Source organism: Primulina huaijiensis, chromosome 6 (genome assembly GCF_012295235.1).
Source record: "Primulina huaijiensis isolate GDHJ02 chromosome 6, ASM1229523v2, whole genome shotgun sequence".
In the NCBI taxonomy this organism is placed as follows: Eukaryota; Viridiplantae; Streptophyta; class Magnoliopsida; order Lamiales; family Gesneriaceae; genus Primulina; species Primulina huaijiensis.
Window position 1 is genome coordinate 16,308,530 of NC_133311.1, and position 24,030 is coordinate 16,332,559.

At 33.6% G+C, this 24,030-nt stretch overlaps 1 protein-coding gene and 1 long non-coding RNA gene across 6 annotated transcripts; both read right to left on the bottom strand.

Moving 5' to 3' along the window:
- Nucleotides 1-813: 813 nt before the first annotated feature.
- Nucleotides 814-1,429, bottom strand: LOC140978878 (uncharacterized). The gene is made up of 3 exons (XR_012175650.1): nucleotides 1,374-1,429; nucleotides 996-1,205; nucleotides 814-921 (listed from the first exon to the last, which is right to left on the bottom strand). It is a non-coding gene; the product is annotated as an uncharacterized lncRNA (long non-coding RNA).
- A 2,449-nt stretch (nucleotides 1,430-3,878) lies between these two features.
- Nucleotides 3,879-18,288, bottom strand: LOC140979731 (serine/threonine-protein kinase TIO-like). Of its 5 annotated transcripts, none has more exons than XM_073445284.1 (23): nucleotides 18,139-18,288; nucleotides 17,800-17,920; nucleotides 17,627-17,701; nucleotides 17,373-17,465; nucleotides 17,188-17,262; nucleotides 16,897-16,989; nucleotides 16,573-16,636; nucleotides 16,387-16,471; nucleotides 12,587-12,659; nucleotides 12,441-12,509; nucleotides 12,281-12,352; nucleotides 12,061-12,160; nucleotides 11,806-11,937; nucleotides 10,395-10,524; nucleotides 9,660-9,831; nucleotides 9,224-9,322; nucleotides 8,589-9,134; nucleotides 7,057-8,211; nucleotides 6,261-6,494; nucleotides 5,376-5,519; nucleotides 5,103-5,183; nucleotides 4,791-4,979; nucleotides 3,879-4,333 (listed from the first exon to the last, which is right to left on the bottom strand). In XM_073445284.1, exons 2-23 carry the CDS (start codon nucleotides 17,887-17,889, stop codon nucleotides 4,091-4,093), a joined length of 4,014 nt encoding a protein of 1,337 aa, XP_073301385.1. In that variant the 5' UTR covers nucleotides 17,890-17,920; nucleotides 18,139-18,288; the 3' UTR covers nucleotides 3,879-4,090. The 5 variants fall into 5 exon arrangements, with proteins under 5 accessions (XP_073301385.1, XP_073301383.1, XP_073301384.1 ...); XM_073445282.1 differs by having other exon boundaries at nucleotides 10,395-10,533; nucleotides 11,791-11,937; XM_073445283.1 differs by lacking the exon at nucleotides 18,139-18,288 and having other exon boundaries at nucleotides 10,395-10,533; nucleotides 11,791-11,937; nucleotides 17,800-18,051.
- Nucleotides 18,289-24,030: the final 5,742 nt, after the last annotated feature.

The window sequence follows — 24,030 nt, forward strand, 5'->3', positions numbered from 1 at the left end:
TATCGAGAGTTGTCAATGAATCGATACTATGTGTCATGTCGTAGTTGCATCGATGGTGTAATCTATGAAACCCCTTTCATAATTACCACCATACTCTGATCAGAGATTTCAAACTACATATACATGAAAAACACATAGGATATCCATACCCGTAGGTAAGCGGTGAATCCCCGACTACAATGCATCGACTCCTATATGTTTCGACAGAACACCCAACCTTGCCACCTGATGACCCCATGAGAGTCGGTAAACAAGTCAAAGTGTAATTCTAGCACATAGAGTCTCAATGTTGTCCCGGGTCATAAGGACTAATGGTGTACAACCATAAACTAGGACTTTTCCACTCGATAAGTGAGAACCACTTGGAAAGTCCTTTAATGGAGGGTTGTTCAGTGCACTCTACCAGGAGCACCTATCTGCATGCTCGGACATCACAATGTCCCCTACCAATGAAACATGGTACTCACATCGCAGATACTAGTCTCAAGCTCGAGCGGCCTATATCCTTCTTAGCGGCGGCTGAATCGACTAGGAACCGTTTAGAATATACAGTATTCCAAATATGAGTTTCATGATACTCATCATATGAGCATCTCATATTCTTTCTACTATTTGTATATTCAAGGGCTTTATCTATGCAACTAGCATGGGTATACAGATAAAGATGTGCCAAAACAATAATTTCAAATATTATTAAAATAAAGATTGCTTATACATAGAGTTTCATTGTGAACACTCGGCCAACACTTGGCTCGACGGACACCTACTCTAACAATTAAGAATATGAAGAACTTGATAAAAATGACAAATAGAATGCTCTATAGCTTACCAGTTCAGCCTCCAAGCCGATGTAACCTTTGCGAGACATTCTGTGGTGATATTTACAATGCATAGTCCTTTTTTTTGTTTTTCGTGAGTAACCTACATCATTGTGTTCTTCAGTTAAGTATGGAAATTATTAATTCTTAAAGAAAACATGAAAATTCTTAAAGTACCTCCCATGATGGATCTAGTCTCGCATCCACAAATGCTTTCCAATCTGCTATTGGGAGCTGATACTGACTTGGTGGAGAAATCAACTTTTCAAGATTTTTTCTATTCGGCCAAACAAATCTGCTAGTCAATTTGTTTTTGAAATCTCGCCACTTTTGTGCTGCTGAACTCATCATAGCAGACTCACTTTGTGGCGCTAGTTCGAATACATTCTGCAACAAAAACTATTAGTTGGTACTATTTCATATCGTATATACATACATGTTCAAATTAATATGTACATATCAGCGTATTACTCTAATCAACCAAGTTTATTGTATATGTAATCAATCCTTGATTAACAAATTCAAATGAACACCAAAATTTAATCATGTACTTACCGAGATCTCTTCCCACACTTTTTGTTTTATGTTTCTGGAACATCAGGCCAGGACATGTGGAGATATTTTTTCGTGTACTTTGTGGAGATATTTTTTCGTTGATATCATGTCATATTTGGATAAGGTCGGTGAAGAACCAGTTGTAGTGCTTCTTTAAATGTGTCAGCGAAACGATTTAGATATGAAATACATGTTTCAAATACGTATCATGTGACAAAGATGATAGTAAATGGAAATTCGGACGAAATTATTGAATTTCGAAATATGTATTTTCGTTTTATTCAATTTCTGAATTTTTTTCGGTAAGTTGGATCAAACTTCCGCGCATTCAAGTATCGCTGAATCGTCCTTCTATATATGCTTAACTTCCTAATTGCGATACATGTGATATTGTAATATAAGGCATGTAGAATGTACACATGTTTATCCTATCTATTTATGAAATATGAGTCCAAGGAAAGACTCGAATAAAGTTCTTTAATGGATCATATTCGGGAATCACTTGATCAAGATATATATATATATATATATATATATAAGAACCAAAATTAATAACATAAGTAAATACATAGCTAAAATTAAATAATGCAATATTTACGCTGAATCTTCCAAGACCATATATACTAATATGCTTGGTAACACATCCACCAAATTCTCTATTATAGTCCCTTGCAATCATTTTGTCAATGACATCTCGGAAACAAATAAAAAATCGAAAGGTAAGAGAAAAATCTTAGATCAATGAAACGTGAGAAAAAAATAAACTTACCAAATAGAAGAGTCTCCTCATCAACCGCATCTGCATCCAAAAGTTCACCAAAAGACTTGTATTCATACACCATTTCCGGAAATATCATCGAAAATCTAACATACATGAGTATTAATGATAAAATTAATTTTGTATTTGTTTGTTGTTCAACGATGACATTTTTTATGGCAAATATTTGACATTCGATAATAGGTTTCACTATTTCCATGATCGTACCCTTAATTGTTCCATGTATACGTGAATCTTACGAAATAAGGAAAATCTAAATAATACATCATAAACTCAGGAAAAAAATGTATGAAAAAATGTAATAATCTCTTGATCATGGAAGATAAATTCCAAACTTAAATCTATGTTGTTCCCATACGCAAGTGGATCATAACAACAAACCAATCGGAATTTAAGAGCCCAATTAATTTTCGAAGGGTTTACTTCAAGGATGACACTGAACAATGGAATCATTTTTTATTATGATTGAAAAATTATTGTCTAAATGTATTAAATGATGAATAAATCATATTGTTTTAAAGAGTTTATATGTACAATTAAATACAGAAAAGTAACATAAAACCATAACTAAAATTTAATGAATTGATATCATCGATGCAAATACTTAAATATAATTTATATTTTCAAATGATTTCATATTCAAATTTGAATTTTAATAAGCATATTGAAAAGTCTTCATAAATAATATCAATCAAAATGCCTAAATTAAAAGTTTTCAAACATTTATTGCAGTATTCGTAAACATAAATGCAGTAATTTAAATGTAACTTATATTATCAAGATTTCATATTCAAATTTGAATTTTAACAAGGAAATCAAAAAAGTCCTCATAAATAATAACAATCAAAATGCATAAATTACATATTTTCAAACGTTAATTGCAATATGCCTAAATATATATCCCGATGATTTTTTTACTTTTATATAATTGTCATTTTGGCGAGAACTCACTAAAAAGTATATAATTTATTTTAATAAATATTCAATTTTTATTATTTGAAGAAATTGAAATAAACTTAATATATTTGTTATTTAATGTTACTAAAATTATTTTATGAATATGAAACTTATTTAGCAGAAAATAAATAAAAATAATATATTTAATTATTTACTAAATATAAATTATTTATATAATTTATTTTCATGTTTATATTCAATTTATAAAGATAATTTTATGATAGTTTCATTAAATAATTTTTTAGGCATATAAAACATTTTTAGTATTTACCATGCCATTAATCTGAGTTATTATAAATTGAACTAATCATTTAATAAATTTAATTAAGATTTAATTAACTATTTTTTTAGTTAAACTAACTTTATAATTATTTAAGTATATGAATTTCTTATACTGGTGTTTTAATAAATCATTTGTGAAATAAAATAAGGGTAAATTGTAATAACTGTTGAAAATAAACTAATAGGAATTATTTCAAGAATATTAACTTTAGTGTGAAATTTAAATTGATGGGCTGGAGATAGATTTAATATTTGATACATGAATTGCACTATGTTTTAAGTTAGTATTGCGCTAAAATAAAATAATGAGTCGAAGATAACTTAATAACAGACTTATAGTTTTTGAGTTGGGAATTGGGATTCTTCTCTTTTATTTGTGGTCTATTAAGGATATTTAAACGACTAGTTTAAAATTTTAGATTTAAAAATGGTCTTACTTATAAGATTAAACTTTAAAATCAAATCAAAAGTTGCAATGTATACTCGTGGTTAAAAGAATTCGAGGTAAAGCTAAGTCGAAGGAAGATTAACGACTTCAGCTAGCTTATGCTTATACACATACAATAATGCCATCAGACACAAGATTTACAATATTCCTTGTGAAAATGGAATTGGGCTGTTGAAAACATGTCCAACAGCGCAAATGTAACAATTTGTGGCTATAATTACTTCTGTAATGCATTTCAACATTAATCAGGTATCAAGATTCCGATGCTTTACTGGTAATGATAGATGCATAATTGGCAATGGCGGATTCTGGCGATTGTCGAAGCTGTGCTATTAGAGGAAACAACTCTGATGAGCGAATGAATTGCCTACATTGTGGGTAAGCACACATCCTGAAAAGTGCAAATAATGCTATCTTTAAGGGTGACTCATTTAAGGCGTCCTTTCTTGGGTTCAATGCCACCTTCGAGCAATCGGCCACCACCTTTAGCAATGCCTGAAATGATAATGGTTTTTTGGTTTATGAAAAAATGTAGAGGCATGGGGATAACATCAGTACTCACAAGACAATTTCAGTGCACCCCTGTGGAATTATAGTTCCCAAGACTTCCACGTGACATAGTTATCAAGACATTGACTGATGCTATTTCTTTCCACCATTTACAGGTCATTCATACAAAAGCACCATCATTCCCACACGGTTGAAACTACAGTGAAATTGACAATAAAAATTGAATCTAATCTTTCTTATTTATGACAGAGGATGGCCAAATATGTGTGAAACATCACACTTGAGAGGCATATTTTTTAGACAAACTGATGACCGCCAGAAGGACCAGATTGTTGTAATCTCAATGGGGAAAAGATCTGACTAACGCCAAAATGAACTAGCATGTGCAAAACAGCACCATAAGCAATATTTATCATACGAGAATGGAAGCATTTGAAAATACCTGCATGGCTCCTTTGGAAACTATGTCTTCACAAAGCAAGTTGGAGTTCCGAACAAGATTACTGAGAGCACCTGCAGCGTTTGCCTTCGTTTTATCCTCCTCATCTGAGAGGAGTAAATTTTTCAGCTGAGGGATGACTCTTCTAAGTTCTTCATACAAAGAATCGTTGTGATATGCAGCATTTCCAACCTGGAGTTCAAGACATATGCTCATTAATTAGTCTAAAACAATATCACTTGGCCACAAAACAAAATAGAGATAATGTAGTGGTGACATTGTTGAGGAATAGATTGTTGGGAATACAATACTTACTGCAAAACATGCAAACTTCCTTGTTCTTTTGTCAGGATCAGAACATCGATCAATAAGGACACCAATGATATGATGTTTTGCCTTCAAATAAAATGACAGCTAGTAAGTTACAAAAATAATTGTGACCAGACAAGAAAATGCACCACACTTTGTTGGAATCACACATCTAGAAACCTAACGTAGTGATTAATGAATGGATAGTAGATTAAGATCACAGAGCAGCAATAAATTAGAAAATACAAGTGTCCATTGGCGTTTTCATGAGTTCTATACCAGTAAACCATAGAAGTAGGAGCTATGGCGACACATATTGCCAATAGCACTGCAAGCTTTGGAGCGAATATTTGGATCTTCATGCGTTAGAAAGTGCTTCAGAGCCTCCAAGATATCTGCTGCCTTGATATTTTCATAAAATAACTGCAGGAACGATTGTGATCAGAAATTTCCGATGTACCTGCCTCACTGACACAATAATGAAAGTATCTGTGTATAGAAAATTAGGTAGAAATTACTATATCCACAAATGCTTTTTTTACAAGCGGATAGTTAAGGTGGTGAGATCTTCATAGTAAGAAGATATACTTATTAAACTCAGCCATGAGCTGAATAAAGAACCAATCACAAAGAAAAATTATTTTGTTGCCTTTTCAAGGACAAATGAGACAACCAAATCAAAGAGATATTAAGTTCAGGTTAAAGTCTGTAAGAGATCAGAATGATAAAAAAAAAAAAAAGAACTTCAGAACCTATTATTGATGAGAAACAAAAATTCGATCAACAAATGCAATACAGCTGACCAACAAGTGTTTTTTTTTTCTGGTCAGGTCAGTAAGTTTTCTGATATAGGAAGTATGTGTAGCAGAACGGACTCGATAAATAAGGCCATAAATATTGGATATCCACGTTACATTGCCATAAGCACCACAAGAAAAGTAGGAACTATAAATATTTAGCTATGCATATTTTTCTCATTTACTGTATTGCTAGTTTTCTGTAAGGTAGATGAGGTATAGACAATGTGACCAGTAAAATGCCAACGAGGTATAATTTGCTATTCGAGTCTAGTTTTTTATGACACATAAGAACTTCACATAATTCATTATGTGCCAAGATGTAATTTTACAAAATTACCCAAGTAGAATTATGGAATAGAAGTACCTTATCCATACGAGCTAAATCAGAAACAATCATGAGAAAATCCACAGTGGCCTCTCTAGGGCAGGGGCCATTAAGCAACCTTCTTACTCTGGTTGGATCCAAGAAGCCTTTGCTTACTAGTTGAACCGCAAGGGGGTGTTGGTTCGATAGTTTGGAAATAAAAGCAACTGGCCTGGAAACATCTTTAATTTCCATATGGTCCAAGCAACGGAGAATGATGGCTGGCACGTCAACCTAGGACACAAAAGCAAACTGCATCATATCAACTACAAAGCCACAATTTTTCACTTCAAAAGAGTCATGAATCATTTGATTGAATATTTCAAATCAAGCACAAATTAATTTCACGTCATTCTGGTCATGCTTGCAAGGGAAAAAAAAAGAAAGAAATGTTTCTGCATATCTAGGAAACTTGTACAATGTCCAATTAGAAGTTGATGTTTATTTCACCTAACTGGCCACACAGAACCTTTTTCCAATATAATGTGCAATTTACACTTCAGAAGAAAAAAAATGAAAGCATTCCCATCTCCATGTTCTATGGCACACGTTCTCCAAGCATTAGTCACTTTCCCAAAAGGACAGCAGTGTCACGTTTAGGTTCCGAAAATTTCCCCCCATCAAATTAGCATACAACAATATAAAAAGTACAGAAACTCACATCAAGTGTCTGAAAGAAAGTATAGGGCAGTAGGGTATTGTTTAGCATATAAACTAAATCTAGCTGTACTTATACTTAGTGCCAATGGGCTGCTCAACAAACAATAGGGGAACTGAGAAAGAGGCATAGACTGACCTCCAAAAGTATCTTGATATAGTAGTTCATGTTCGTCTGAATCACTTTCATCATGTCATTATCTTCAGCACAAACCTTCCCACCAGGGGAGCCCATATTGAGAAGGAAACCACCGTTCACTGAAGCAGTAGCAGATGGAAGACCGGGTGCATTTTGTACAACAACAAATGGAAATGCTAAGAGGTCAATTACCGAATTTATTGTATCTCTAACACCATATTTTCCCCCACCAGGTCCAATCCATGATCGAATAAGCTTAAGATGTGTGTCGGATAATAAATCTGCAATGCACTTGACATGCTCTGTCCTTAACAAAATATGGCGAAATGTGGAAACTCCGCCAGAAAGGCATTGCCATATTGAAGCAATTGTCCTAACAACCCCAGCAGGCGACAATCCTATTTGATCTTGAGCACAGACAGATACTTGTTGAGAAGCATTTGAAACATTGTTAGCCAATAAATCAATAAGAAGCTGTGGAGCACTGCTTGCACACAACTGTTGCACAGCCAAGGGTCCTCCCCAGTTTAGTCTGGAGTCCATCAACCCAACACAGCCATCCCTGATGCCATGCCAGAATGTGAGCATCCCCTTTGGCATGTTGAGGTTTATAGCATTTTCATCAGTTGCTGGACCTCTGAGATAGTCACACAAAGTCGGTGTTCGGGGAATTAAAGGAAGAGCTATTTCAGAGATGGCATTTTCAACCGAAATTCCCATTTCAAGAGACAGAATGGATGCAAGAGCCAGCATAGCAGATGCACAAGCAGGTTGCAGTGACAACTGTGTCCTTTCATCTGAGGAAAAATGGTGTGCTAGAGTAGCAAGCCGAGTTGTTTGCTTTTCTGAAGATGCTGTCAGCATAAACAGTGCAGAATTTCTTCCAGATGATTTCAGACCTTGAGCAACTGTGGCAAGAACAAGACTTGAATGCATAACTAAGATACGGGTATCCATTGCTTTGAGTTTTGTATTATCTGCTTCTCCATTTATCTCTTTATCAGTAACATCACAAAATGATAGCACGGAGAAGATCTCTGAAACTATTGTGCCATCTCCTCCACCACTAACAACTGCCATCACAGGTAGTTTACTTGGCAAACCACAGAGAACATTTACTACCACTTCACTGCGTGTGCAAACTCTCAAGACAAGCTACATAAAGAACATCAGTCGTGTAGTTTAAAGACGAATAAAAAAAGTGCCTTGTATAATAATCAGGAGAAAAAATTAAAGAGTATGTTGCTTAATTGGAGCATGTGTATAACTATGTTGTCATTCACATTTACATGGGAAGCATATAGAGTAGGTAAATAGAAAACTTTAATTTTGCAGATTACTTGATGCTTAGGAGTTAGTTTTAGCTGCATTTGGTTATGAAAATTTTCTAGCTGTGTTTAACTGATCAAAGATCTATTATACTAATGAACTTCGTTATCCAACATAAGATGATTATTTGAAGCCAACGCATCCAACTTCCAAGAAACACAGATACGTGGAAGACATCAAAATCAGCAAGAGAACAATAATACCTGCAACACGGCACCGAGAAAAATCTCATTGCGTTGGCGAAGACAAAAGAAAACAGCAACCTGTATGGATTTCGACTTGAGAAATGCTTTGGTAATGACATCGGTGACCTCTCTTGATTCTGATGCATGAAAGAAACCCTCTTCACGGCCTTTAAGGTCAAGTCGGAGTGTAGAATGGCCTCGCAAAGAATTTAGCGGAAACAAAGATCTCTCTCTCATGGATAGAAGTTCAAATGCATCAATGAGCGACCAAATTCCCCTGCAGGCCTCACAAGCAGCTTTTAACAAAGTCGTCGAGCCCGATATGAGACTCGAGCCTGATGATTCCAAGCATAAGCACAAATAATCCACAACATCCGAAGATTTAGCATGGACCAAAATTTGTTGAAGAGTTTTATTCACCACCGAAGGAGCAGAAGCTGCCTCAGGGGTTGAAGTAGCAGAAGATGCTCTGAGAGACTGTGCTACTTGAGATAACATGATAGCAACACAGGAAGTGCACTCATAAAGAACTCTTCCTGATGCTTCATCACTGCAACTTGTCACCTGCAGAATTTAAAACTTCTGAGTATATCAAGCAAACAAATGTGATTTTTCCTGAAGAACAAAGATAATTGCAAAGAAATGAATATCACCTGTGAATACAATCCAACCATCGTAACCCAATTTTTGAAATAAGGATCACTGAAACCACCTCCACAATCATATATCATTCTTTTTATGGCTGAGAGGCTCTGTCACATAATAAAGCAGATTAACACTCATAATGACTATCACCAGCTTGAACAAACGACTAGAACTCCCTAAATGAAAAATCAAACAAATTTTTTAATTTAAATAGAACTAAGTGCTCTAATTTAAATAGTTACAATTATATTTCACTACTGAAAGAGGGAATTTCCACTCCTCGTACACAGAACTTTACAAGAAGAGACTGGCTTCTAATTCAATGTTCTCCCATTTCACAAATTAAATTCGAAATATTTTCCACAAGCTGCTATAAAAGATTAAACATGTAAACTGACTCCCACTCACAGGCATTCATGATAACCAAGAGCGACTTTTATGTACCTTTGCAATCAAGTCATTTCCATTTGATGGTTTAAATTGAACTATGGCTGAAGCAAAACCAAGAAGTCCACCGACAATTTCATCCAAAATACCCCTTGTATTGAATGCCTCAGCAGCAATCAAATTTGAAAGGATTCTCAGTGACTGGTTCAAAATAACTTCGTCCAGACCCCTGTTAAAATAAATGACAGGAAACATAACATTCTGTTGAGACAGAGTTAAAATTTATCCGGTAAAAACTGAATGAGATATTGTATGTAAAGCAGCCCCTCAAAATATTATTTATATGATCTTTAAGAAGCTGGCATACAAACAAATTAAAATTTATTTTAAGGCAAAAATAAACTTCATTGTAGTCCCGCTGACGCAGGGTCTAAACAAGTTATACAGACATCCAACAGCAGCAAAATATCCTTTTCTGTTTGATTCCATCTCTTCACAAAATCTTCTCGAATAATAACATCCTCCTTGCATATACGCTCTCATAGAACAGAATCATGCACAATTAAGAAAATGATATTTAACTTTAGATCATGCTTGTGTTCAAGGAAACCTAATTGAATGACAAGGTAGTTATATCACTTAGTTTCAAAATCATTTTAACAATGCAAACTGGCACTAAATGCTAGTTCAAAACACAATAAGATTATTTACACATGCAGATACATTAAGCAAAATAAACATCAACCAAAAGGCATAATCTAGACTTGCTGATTGTAAAGAAGACTGATTTACATGCAAGACTTTTCTGATCCACTGCACACTTTTTTAAGTGGTAGCATAATAGCAGCCAATGCTTCATTGTCTTGACCAATTAAATTTGCACCCTTGACTGTTCGAGAATTATTCTCCAGTTGATCCAATACTCGGCACCCTGAGCACAAAAGAGGCCATATAGCCACTTAAAATACAATATTATCCAAATTAAAATAAGTTAAACCATGATACACGGAAAACACTATCCATCTAATACAACCAATCAAACGTAACCTTTCAAGAGAAATAACAAACACATTAATGAAGCATCATTTATATGGCACAATGCTAAAAGCAGCAAAGACCTATAAGAACTGAAAACAGGCGCAAAAGACATTTAAGGTAGCAGATAGCTACTGCCCAAGGTGGAAGGAGTAGGGAATTATCTATTGAAGAATATGAAAGTTATTTTATCCCTATAGGAAATGATGACCATAGAATAGAACAATGTGCAGAATCCAGATATTATTATGAAAGATCATGAAAAACTAGTTAAACATAATACAAGAGAAATCTCAGCATATCAACCAAAATGCAGACAAATCTAGCATTGTCCATAACATCTTAAAAAGCATAAACCCAAGCTCTCCGGAAAGTGGTACAATTGAAACGTAGCATAATTCCAGTACTAAACCCATGGCTTGTACAGCCAGATGATCAGTGTTCTAAAATTCGTCCTAGGAGAAATGTGATTTGTTGGGTTGCCCTAACATACCAAACTCCGTCTTATTATATTGGTACCGCGTAATCCACCTAACGGCGCCTAGTCAGGTCTGGCTTCCAACTAGCCCCTAGCGAATTTTAGAATCTTGCAGATGATAGAGTGATATTTTTATATTTATGCACCAAATAGCAAATGAGAGTTTTTGACTTATTACCTAATGGGTATAGGATAATCCCGTTTCTTAAAACTCATCAAGACATAGATAAACAGGGGCGGAGGCACACTCATATATACTCGGGCTTTAGCCCGGGTGACCCAATTTTTTTTAAAAAAAATTTATAAGTAAATTTTTTATAATTTTGAAATAATATGATATTAGCCCAGGTAGATCAATTTAAAATATTAAAAGATTCTAGAGTTTAAAATTTTAGCCCGGACAGAGCCATATTTCTGGCTCTGCCACTGTAGATAAGCTCATTCTTGAAAAATAAAACACTTTTGTGAGGTACCATCAGGGAAAAAAGATAACATTGAAGTTCCCCTACATAATTGCAACTATAAATCAGATGTGTGATAGAACATTAAGGGAATAATTTTGAAATTTTGGAAAATGCACATGTTGCCAAAATACAACCTGAAAGTTTTGGGTACAGCATAATCATGTGTAAAAAACAAAGTGAAAGACTGCAAAATTTATCAAAAGCAACTTACCTGATTGTGCAGCACCATCCTTATGTGGAAAATTTGGAAGCTCCTCCCTTGGCATGGCATCAACTGTTGAGTTAGTTCTTTTCGATTGAATATTAGTCGGAGAGCATTGGACAATCTCACTTTCACGACTAGGAGAATAATTTTTACCTATAGTAAATACCACCATAGGTAACTTCAAGATATAACTTTGGAGAATAATTGAATTGAGTGCTAACGCTCTGGATTTGAAAACATTTGCTGAATAACTTTAAAAGACAATAAAGAGCATACTCTCTGGTACAACAAATTTATGTGGCTTTTGAACACTCCTTTCGTGCCTCAAAGCTGCATCGAAACCTAGTGGAGATGCTGTGGTCACAGCACTTACCTCCTGGTTATGATACAAATTTGTATGATTATTTTACTTTAAAAAAACATGCCTCTTTTATATAAAAATATGGAAGGAGCATCAAGAAAAAGACAACGGACAGAAAAAAATGACAAGTCTCACTTCATCCATTTGAGTTTCTTTGACGAATGGATGTTCGAGAAGAGCAGGCCATGTCAGTCTGTTTTGTGGAACCTGTTACCGAGGAAGAAAGTAATATAAAAGAGTCATTATGAAAAATAGAAAATCCTTGCACATACATTTTTGTTTAAGCGAACTCTACCTTATTCAGTAAACCCTTTAAAAAGCTTCTGAAGTTTGAACTCATGTTGTCTGGATATTTAACAGGATCCTGCAACAAATTCGAAAAAAATATTATTAATACAACATGGCGAAAAATAAAACATGAAACAGAAAAAAAGTGATTACCTTAATGATATGCCGGATAAGTGCATACACAGAATTCGTGTAGAACGGAGGTTGGCCAACAAATAGTTCATATCTGTATAGCATATGGATTTCTAGATAAGACAAGACGACGACTAATGACTATAAACTAGCAAGCAAAATGAAGAAAGTTGAATACAGCAGGGGCAGGCATCTCTTGAGACATATTTGATTATTAACCATCATCTTTCCATGAGTGATGGCACCCTTTTCAAAAAAGATGAAAGAATAAAAAATTGAAATGGTACAAAAAGAACATCAGGAGTATGAAATTATTCATTTTAGGCTTTTAATGCAGTTTAACCCTGTTCATTTGCTGGGAGAAACATCATTGATACTATGCAAAAGGAACATCACAAGAGTGGGAAATTATTTGTTTTAGCGTAATTAAACCTAGTTCATTTGCTGGAAGAAACACCATGTTTCTAGCAATACTGGCACATCAGGGTGGGCAATTTTTTTGTCATAAGAGTCAGCCATTTGCAAAAAATTTCTCCTTAATATTGCTTTTAGAGTCAGTCATTTGCATTAATTCCTCCTTCATATTGCTTCTGTCATTTGCTTTGATCATTTCCATCTGATGCTAGGTAATGACAAAAGTGTCGTCCATGTTTTTTAGTCCAAGGAGATCCCTTAGAAATCATTCAGAATCTGACTAAATGATGTTAGCGTGCTTGTCAATGCACAATGTTAGAACATAAATCACCCTAAGTTTTAATGTTGTATACGATGATTGAAAGCGACAAGACTATTCTGTTGGTAGATAGTACAGATAATCTTTGTGATTAACAAAACTATGATCATCATGTTTATCGGAAGTCTCTGGTCTTTGCAAGTTCTTGGGATGCGACACCAAAGTCTCCGAGCCGGAGCTCAATGAATTCTTTGAAAATGCGAAGATGGAACATGGAAATGTCATCTGCACTCTCAAGGGAATCACCTTATCATTTCCCAAGAGTTGTTCCCCAAAACATTTGATCTTCCAGCTCGGTCTGGACTCTTGTGCAAATATTCCGAAAGGGAATTCTGCACACTGGAGGACCGAGTTCTCAATCTAAGTTGCAACATTATCATACCCCACCTGCTTTAAGAAAGACCTCACCATAGAGTACCGTCTGTTTGCTGATCTGGTAAGTAAATCCTTGCTAGCAAAGGTTGGGACCTTTGACAAAATAATGACAGAGAAGTTTATGATCATGGACCATCGCCTCTCAGATAAACGTATACTAGTCAGACATCATGTTCAAAACTATTCTACCAAAAGGAAGTTGGTCCTCTCTTCTGATACTGATTCAGAAAATGCTTGAGAAAAGATTTCTCTCACCCAAGTCTTTAATGCAAAGAGAAGCAGCCAAACAAGCCCAGAGTCAAGAAAATCAAGCTGATTAAGCCCATCTCCGAGCCGTTTAGCCCAACACCCATTCCAGTAGTTCCTATTTCCAGTCAAGATAATGGAAAAAGATGAAGTGGCAACTCAATTTGGACTGCCTTCTATCGACCCTAAAGCCAAAGGCATGGGAATCTTGGTCGAGCCGGTGAAGCTCTCAAATGCTCAAGCCGCCATCAACATAGCAATGCAGTGAGTTGATGAAATTGCAAGGGAAAGACTTGGGTTATTTGACAAATGTTTGGATTGCAAGATAGTGGTTCATTTCTCGGTAATTACAGAAGAAAAAAAAGTTAAAATCGGTTGCAGAACTGGAAGACAAGATTCTACACTTGGCAGAAACTGATTTGATTTCTGAAGCACTGCAACGACGAGATTTCATTGAATGGAACGCGGGAGAGTGTGCTAAAGAAGATTATCATGCAAAAAACGAGAGAATTCTGATGCACACTGTTCGACAGCCAGAGATGTGGTGATAAGCCATCTTGAGATGGATGCTCTATCCATCTCCATGATTGTTAAAGTCAAGAGGCAGAAACTCAAGCTGTTGTCTGCTGACATAGAAGAAATAGCGGTTGGAATACCTCTGGCAGGAAACCAGCCGTCATCTGAGGTTGAAGTTCTTGTTAAGGAAACTCCAATCAGTGAACCAATCACTATTGAGAATCCTTCAATAGTTGAGCTCCTGTAAGAAAGGATTGGTGACCAGTCAGCAACTTTGACCGCCCATCTCCTCCACCTACAGGAAACTAGACCGGAGATCTCCCAGATATGTCTTTAATCTCTGTGGATGAAATTGTTCGTTCTTTGTCCCAGTTTGAGTTTGATCAATCCAACATTAACCATTCATATCTCTTGCCTCAAGATCAACCAAATGATAGAGAATGTGTCTATACAGAAGAACAACTCAACATGGAATCAATGTCTTCCACTACAGCCAGTGCAATACTTCTCCACAGAATTTGACCCGCAAGGAGTTGATAATCCATAGTGCATTCATAACCGATGATGCACAAATGGAAGAAGTGGCTTATCTACACCATGTTTTTGTACAAACCGCTCAAGCTCCAACATCACAAGTAGCTACTCCAACCGCTGAAACTATCCAAGTCCTTCTGCACATCCATTCGGTGCAAAGTTAATAATTCGGACAACTTCCTCTCCTCGGAACCTCACATCGAAGAAGAATCCTCTCGGCAAATCAATCTGAGTGTTTCTCCGATTTGACGAACCAACACTCCTCAAGTTATGCTTAAGCAAATCTTTTCTCAAATGAAGGACCTGTCAAAATCGGTGACCAACCTCGAAATCAAACATTTTGCTCATACCGTAACTTTCGAAATCTTCAAGAAACAGGTTTTTCCCGAGCCCAGTTCCATAGAGAACAACTTCAAAATGAGGGCCACCAATCAAGCATTTTGTATCTAGTTTTGCAGCTTGTATTTGTCATCACCAAAAAAGAAAATTTGTTAGAATATAAATCACCCTAAATTTTAGTAATGACAATAACAACATCAAGCTGTTTCAGGAAGTCAACTGCTAATTTCTTTGTATTACAAGATTTCCAGCTGTCAGACAACTCTAGCCACTCAACATATTATCAAGACTTCAAGTTGTAGAACATCAGAAGATCAAAAGTAAATACGCAGATTCAGAAGTAAAGAAACAACAAAACGATTTTAAAAATCTGCAATATTCCAAGATCTTCAAGCACTCTCAAGCTATCATATACCAAGTTGTTCATCTAAGCACACGCTTATCAAATTGCATCAGATCATCTAAGGATCAATTTGTGCTACCCTACCAACTCAAGTCGTCGAAGCTAACCGTTAGTGTTTGTATTTGTTTCTGGTGAACCGAGGGTTCTTAAATAGACAAAAGTTGTTGTTCAATCATTAAGAATTTCGATTTAGGCAGTGATAAGTATTAGTAGAAGTGTGTTGTTACAAAAGTTGTAAAACAAAAGACTTTTAGTGGATTCATTCCTGAGTGAAAAAAAGAGTGACGTAGGAGTATTTATCTCCTAACATCCATAAAATATTGTCTCATTCACTTACACATTTTATTTTGCTTGATCTCTTTTAACCGTTGCTACTAAACTATTGTTTATATTGAATATATATACTTTATCACTAGTCTAGCTGGACCGTTTCCGCACTTGTTTTTTAGTGATCCAGCAAAGTCTAGTCATTCAAGAAATAACTTTAACAGCTTAAAAATTGTTAAAGCCTAGAAAAAATTTAAAAGTATTTATTCGCCTCCCTCTAAACACATTTTCGATCTCAACATACAACTAAATAACTGAAATTTTTTTCTTCGTAACTTTAAAAGGAGAAAGAGCTAACAAGTCATTGTTTCTTCTTAATGCACAAAAAATTTGAGGAAGCTTGCTTACAAAATAACACCAAGGGACCACAGATCGGCGGTGTGGTTATATGGCTGTTCACGTACTAATTCTGGGGCCATGTACAATGGAGTTCCTGATTTTAAAATATGTAGAAACAAAGGTCAGAAGCCATTAGACATGGCTGTCAATAAAAGCACAGAAACAGCATAGGCAACGCTATTGATTCATTCTTACCTTTAATAGACCGCAAGACAACTGTGTTTGCAGACATTGCTCTTGCAAAACCAAAATCACAAAGCTAATAGACAATTTGACAAAACAAAGGAAAAGGAAATAAGACATGCAGCTGATATAATCATTAAACAATAGGACAAAACAGTTCCCATTCATGATGATCAAGAACACATGAATGTCAACCCTGGGTCAATGCAAGACTGTAAAAATTATAAAGTACAACATGAAAATATGCCTCATAATATCAACTTTACAACAACAAAGAACATTTATTCACAAATGTGAACAGCAACGAAAGACAAAAGGGAAACATTTAATACAAACCTTTACAACGGATCCAGCACCTATGAGTATGTTTTGTGGCTTCATATCACGATGAATGATACGATTCGAGTGGAGATAATGCAATGCTCTCACCTAAAAATAGACCATTAAAATGATATACCAAAAGGAGAATTTTGCATCCAAGAGTGACTAAATCACGTGGACACCATTTAAGTACCAATAATAGAAAGGACAAAATCATCATGCTCCCTACAGATTTAAAATCTTATTACCAACAGTTGTACAGAATGAGTCAGATGCATAAAGCAATAGCTTAAAGAAACTGAATACCAGCTGTTTAGCGATTGCTTGAACTTGTTCTTCAGGAAGGCACTTGTCATCCTCGAGAATTTCAAAAAGCTCACCCTGCAATAAAATACATTATTCACGTAACTTTCATTTTCCCTTACGGTGCACAGGATTGTAGCAAAATAATTGATCGAATGAAGATAATTTGAAAATGAAGTGGTATTTACTTGTGCGAATTCAGTGACAACACAAAACTCTTGTGGGCTCTCGAATGAGTCCAGCATTGCTACAATATTTTCATGCTTCAACTTTCTAAGAATCTGAAGAGCTCCAAACCAGCTTAAGTTAGCACATGGACACGTGCAAAACCTTAAAGTATTACGTAAATACCAAGATGCAAACATAAAATTGCATGCGCTTAGTCTATTAACAGAAGGCAATCAACAATAGAAAAAAGAATAAGAATAAACAAGATAGATACCTCAATTTCCTGTCTTAAATTCAGAATGTCCTTCTCTGTTTTTCCATGTTTAGGGATAAATTTCATAGCAACCGTCTGTCAATTTTTTGGCATAAACCAGTGTAAGAAATAAGAACGGATAAATAGATTTACAGCGGTGTAATAATTATATAAAACAAAAAAGTAGATAATACCTGGCCAGTGAACTTCCGCCTTCCTTTGTAAACTTTACCAAACGAGCCCTCTCCCGCGAGCTCTATTACATGATAATTCTCGACACCCATTTTGCTGATTCTGACAACAATATACAACAATCTAAAAATTACCACGCATCAGGAAGTAAGACCAAGAGCCTTAACCGATATTACATCAAAGATTGAGTAATTTCAATCAATTTAAGAAAAAATCACTCGATAATCAAGTATCGGTTAAACTAATCCATCAACATGTCATCATCTTCATGCATAGCGATTGGAAGCATTAAATTCGAGGAAATTAAACGAACACAAATCACAAAAGACATCTGTTTTCACCTGGAAAGTTCACTGTGACTTGTGAAGTAGATCGTTGAAATCGAATCTGAACTTCAAGTTTTCTCGAGTGTACGAGAGGAAGGGGGGAAGTCTTTAGATTTGGAAAAATGGAGGGTCTGGTGATATGTCCGTTTACTTATTTTTCTATTTCAATTCAAATATTTCAAATGAAGGCAAACCCGCTGCGAGACGTTGTAAGACGTCGTTTCGCCCCCTCTGATAAAAATATTTCAAGGCATAAAATGAGGATTATTTTCATAAATAATTTACTTTTTCGTTGTATTATAATTTTTTATGACCATGAAACTTACTTTCTTAATTTTTTGATATTTACTGAATAAATTTCTAAATTGATAAATAAATTGAAAATCAGTGATAGTCAGTTAAAACAAATATTGTGTACCAAACTCTCCCGAGAAATTCACTTTGTGTTAACTCGAACACATTACGAGGGACCGTTGAAATACTATTTGATCTATAAGATTGTTTGGTTAAATTATTTTGGTTCAAGAAATATGTGTTATTAAATTATAAGTATACGCTCTGATTATTATTTTTAAAAATCAAAACTTTAATTTAATAATTCTTAATAAAATTTTATACACCTCTTTCTCCTCGCATAACTTTTTTTTATATTTATTCTTAAAGATACATTGTATTCGAAATGTTTTCTAACCTTCCCTGAATCATTGATTATTGTTTTGCTTTCTAACTTGGCAAGTAAAAGTAATTCAATTTGTTATATTGATATCTTTCAGTAAAAAAAAAAAAAAAGAGTTGTAATAAAAATTAACGTGTGATTATTTCGTATGGCACTTTTGGTTCTACTGACAAATAATATGAGAAAAAATATAGATATACTACCAACGCTTGACAAATCACCGACTTTAGTTATTTTCTGAACACTTTTAATCCAAATAACAAATCATAAAATTTCAAGTGAGACAGTTCATATGTCAAATTTGTGAGACGATCTCTTACCAAATCCAACTCATGAAAAACATTACTTTTTATCTCTAAAATATTATTTCTACTGCAAAAATATCGCTTTTTGTTAGTTAAATTATGAAGCAATATTATGTTATATATATTGATTTGAATGAAAAGTATTTGACCTAATTATTTTTTACGTCCTAAATATTGTTTTTCACTGCAAAAATATAAATTTTTGTTAGTTATGTTATGAAAAATACTGCATAAAATATGTTAATTTGTGTAAAAAATTTTATTTTTAATACCAGAAGTATTACTTTTAACTGCAAATATTGAACGGGTCGATCCATCTCAGACCATTGTGCACGAGTCCTACTATATAAAAAAATATAAAAAAAATTGAACTAGTTAAAGTTAAACTTTCTAAAATTTCATATGACGAATTACGATTTTGAACTTTATTATAACTAGTTACTCTGCACACGCGATGCGTGTGTTTATAGTCTTTTTTATCATTATCGATAGATTAAAGCGAAATTTTAAAAATTATGGAAGAATTAAATTGAAATTTGAATTGTTGAAATAAAAAAAATAAAAATAAAAGTGTGTTGAAATAAAAAAACAAAACAAAACAAAAACATAAGTGTAATATTAGTATCATATAAGGGTAAAGTTGGAACAAAAAGTTGGTGTTTTTTTTAAGTAGTTACTATCATGTCCTCAACTTTAATAAAATAGAATAGATTACGTGTTTATCTGGAAATAATTTTTTTAATTACCAATAAATACATATTACCAAAGTTAATTTTTCCTCAGTCCTTATGTCAGGGAAAATGTATTTCTTAACTCCATGCATATAATTTTTGTTTGATCTTCTTTATTTGATTATTTTATTAACTTTCATTGGTTTTGGTGCACCGGTTATCTCGTTTCTTATTTTCCCTTCATTTATTCATTTTGAGCTGGTTTTTTCTTCTTTTTTCCCCTTCATTGAGTGTGGTTAAAAATAGATTTTCAATTCTTTTATACCTTTGTACAAATGTGTGCGGATGGAAAAAAAAAATCATTATTAAAAATCCAGCTGGCTCATTTCGATTTTACTAATGATAATATTTCTAAATTGGATTACTTGGTTTTCGTTGATGTTTGTTATAGATTGGATGGGGAATGTTTCAATTCATTTATACCTTAGTACGATTTAAGTTAATCGAACAATTTCAATGATTAAATTGAGAAATTAGATACGAGAATACTGACCATGAGAAATCAGTACCAGTGAAAGCATTTACCATACAAATCACCAATGTTTGGGAAGCCACGAATCAATTAATGCATTGACATTTTAAATGACTAACAAGTCCACTTAAGTTTGTAATTTCAAAATGATTTGGATCTTAAAATTTGGAAAAAAAATAACATCAATGTTGTGATTTCAAAATGATTTGAATCTAGAAGTGATCCCTACATGTTCAAGATGTGGCACCCGGTATGTAGCACTTTGCCCCGCTGGTTCAAGAGGTGGTTTCCATGCACATAACACTTTGACCCACATAGCACTTATTTATCGGTGTTCCTTGCCCAAGACCGGATCTGATACCATTCTGTCACGTCCCGAGCCCGCGCCTGCGTGACCGCACAATAGGCTCTTATATCAACTACTTTGTATTCTTAATCATCGCTTTACGAAAATGATTAACTCATGTTGCTATAGAAGTCAATTATAACCCATCATTAATATATTTTAAATATTTAATGTTTACCATGTCGGATAAGAGGTATCACAAAGTTAGTATCCTCGAGTTTAAATACTCAATTTACTCGTTGAAATTCGCTCGGCTTCAACTAAATTGTATTTGTATATTGGTGATTCTTACGTAAATATATTCATTAATGTCAAATTTACGGAGCCTGGATGCTTAATATCCCTCCCGCGTTTTAAATACTCAAACTACTCATGACAAATGCTCGATTTATCCTAAATTATAAACATATATTATTGATTTGTACCATAAATTAATATTTTCATTATCTCTCAAATTATACTTAAATATTGATGCTTTATACCGTAAATATTATCATTATTTTCAAATTTCTGAAGGATGAATGGTTGATTAATATCATCATATCTAAATACTCAATTAACTCATCGAAAATGCTTGATTTCATCAAATTGTACTCAGGGTAATTCATATAGTAAATATTTTATCAGTGCTAAATTTATGGAGGTATCGTGATTAGTATCTCACATCTAAATACTTCATTGACTCATTGAAAATGCTTTGATTTCACCAAATTGTGCTCGCATGCATAATGGTCGTTTTTAGTAGCGTAAATATTTTCATTATCGTCGAATTTCCAGAAGCTGGGCGATTGGTATCCCTACATCTAAACACTCAATTTCCTAATTGAAAGTGCTCAGTTTCACCCAAATTGTACTCAGATATTGGTGATTCAAACTGTAAATGTGATTACTAGTTCCAAATCCTACAACTTTTTCTTCTTACTTTTCACTTGTACACCTCTTTTCTCATCTAATGTGTAACAAAAAATAATGGATAGAGGATAAGGATTAATAAAAGATAACAAGCTCTACAACTAATGAAAATCACTGAAATAATAAATAGGGAGCTGAGCTAAAACAAAAATTATTTGCCTGTCATGAAGTTGAAACACATTTTCCCTGATATAGAGAATGAGGAGAAACTTAAGTTTATTATTTTGGATTTATTGATAATTTAGCCATAGATAAACTAATAAGGTTGACATGTTTCTATGAGAATTATTCTTATCTTTATAATTAAAATAAATCTCATGAAATTAATTTTTATAATCAAACTGAAATCTTTTTTTGTTTAAATGTAGTGATCGAGACATGTTTTTATCAGTCTTTTAAAAGAAGTCGGTCGCCTAAGACCATTTAGATGACCGTTTACTGCCCTAATTTTTAGAAAAGCAATCTCTATTGGCGTTGTTACATTATCAATGTTTTTATTTTTTAAAGAATATTTGACGTATATATTAGTTCATCAATTTGTATTGGATGAAAATGAAAATTATGTTACATATTTTGAGTTTGATTCCGATATATATGAATTATTGAAAAAACATGGATATGAAAAAGAAGAATTAAGTATTGGGCAAAAAAATCCTAGACACTAGACAGTGGGTGGTCGACTGGTTTTTTAAAACAATGGCTTTTATATATAATATAGAATACATTCAGAANTCCAGAATACTGAAGCATATCACGAGTACACAAAAACGTTTGTCGTTTTATCAAAAATTATAGTTAGTGGTAACAATACAACTTCAATATTTTAAATCATACATCAACTCAAGCTTCATGTGTCTCGATTGTTGTACACAATAAGAGCAATTATTGCACCTCATATCTCTCTTTCAATAATTGCACCAAATTGATGTATGAAAATCGAACATGTGACATTGACTCTATAATTAATTGTAGAATAAAAAATTTGTCGTTTTACCAAAAACTATATATGTTAATCGTTGTGCAGTTCCATCATTTTAAATCGCATAACAGCTCAAGCGTCACGAATCTCGATCACTTTTGTAATATGAGTAATTACTGCACTCCAAGAGAGCTATTAATTAAGAACATATGGTATTGCTCTGAAAAATATTTCCAGCTTACTTTTTCCAAATTTTATAGGAGGCTCAGATGCAAATTACCCAAAAATATATTAAAATTTTGAAATTTAAAATCGGTAAATATAAATTTTTTTTTAGAAAAGTGTGAAAATAGGCATAGCATATAGAGTTTTAGTACATTTTACTAAAAAGAAATATGATTGCAATGCCCTCACTTTCACTTTACTCTTGTCAAGGTTATTTTAAAAGTGTGTCTAATTTTGTTTCGTCTGTAAGTGAATTTTTAAAAAAAACTTAAAATTATTCCTGAGATATGTATTGTTTGAAACGAAACCGATGTAATGGCTATCGGGAAAAATATATAAAGAGGAACACAACAATATTTAATTTTAAAAAGTATAATATTTCTGATGAAGAAATTAATAAAATAAAATGGACAGATAANCCACTTCCTCCAGCTAAAGACAGGCGGCGCAGAGGATTCTAAATAATCAAAATTATTAAAGCCGGATGTTTTTTTTTTACTTATTCTATATATTTATTTAAAATTGTGGGAATAAACATACTTAAAAGTGGTGATTTGGGCAATTTACTTGCTTTCTGGTTATGATTAGTCAAATCTGAACAACAATTGGTGCCAAAATAATCATTGTTTTTCTTTTTCTAAAACAAAGTAATTAGCATCATGGTGACCATATATTTTAATGAATCGGAATGCTTCATGATTTGGTGTCAGTTGATGAAATTTACTTGTTTTTGTCTTAGAATTAAATTTCAATTGTTTTAAGGCCAAATTAATTAAGACATAAAACAAATTTATGTAAAATAATAAATAAATTGTCCTCAAAAGTGTTCAAGTTTGTGGAGTTATTGAATCTGTTGCACAGAGTTTAGCTATTGCGGTTTACATAATTAATCTGATTTGCAGGCAATTGCTTTAGCAATACTTAATTGTCTATAATTTTTTGAAATCGGAATTAGAATTTCCTGTATTTTCAAAAAAAAATTTTCAAAAATTTCTTATAACACTGATGTACTACCTACCAATTCTTAATGAATAATGCTAAATATACAACAAATATATCGTACATCGTTATTTACGACAATTATATCGTGAGATTTTGCTATTATCTCATAAGATTTTGATAAATAAAATATTTATACTGAATTTTTTGTATTGCAATGATTTTTATATAAATCTCGTTATACCTAATAGCATGACTCATACTTAATACCTTGGCTTTATTACACACATTAATATATTTATATTTGTCAAATTTTATTAAATTTATAACTCAAGAACAAATAATGAGCATCAGCTCGTAGTGCGTTTTACCATCCACTTTA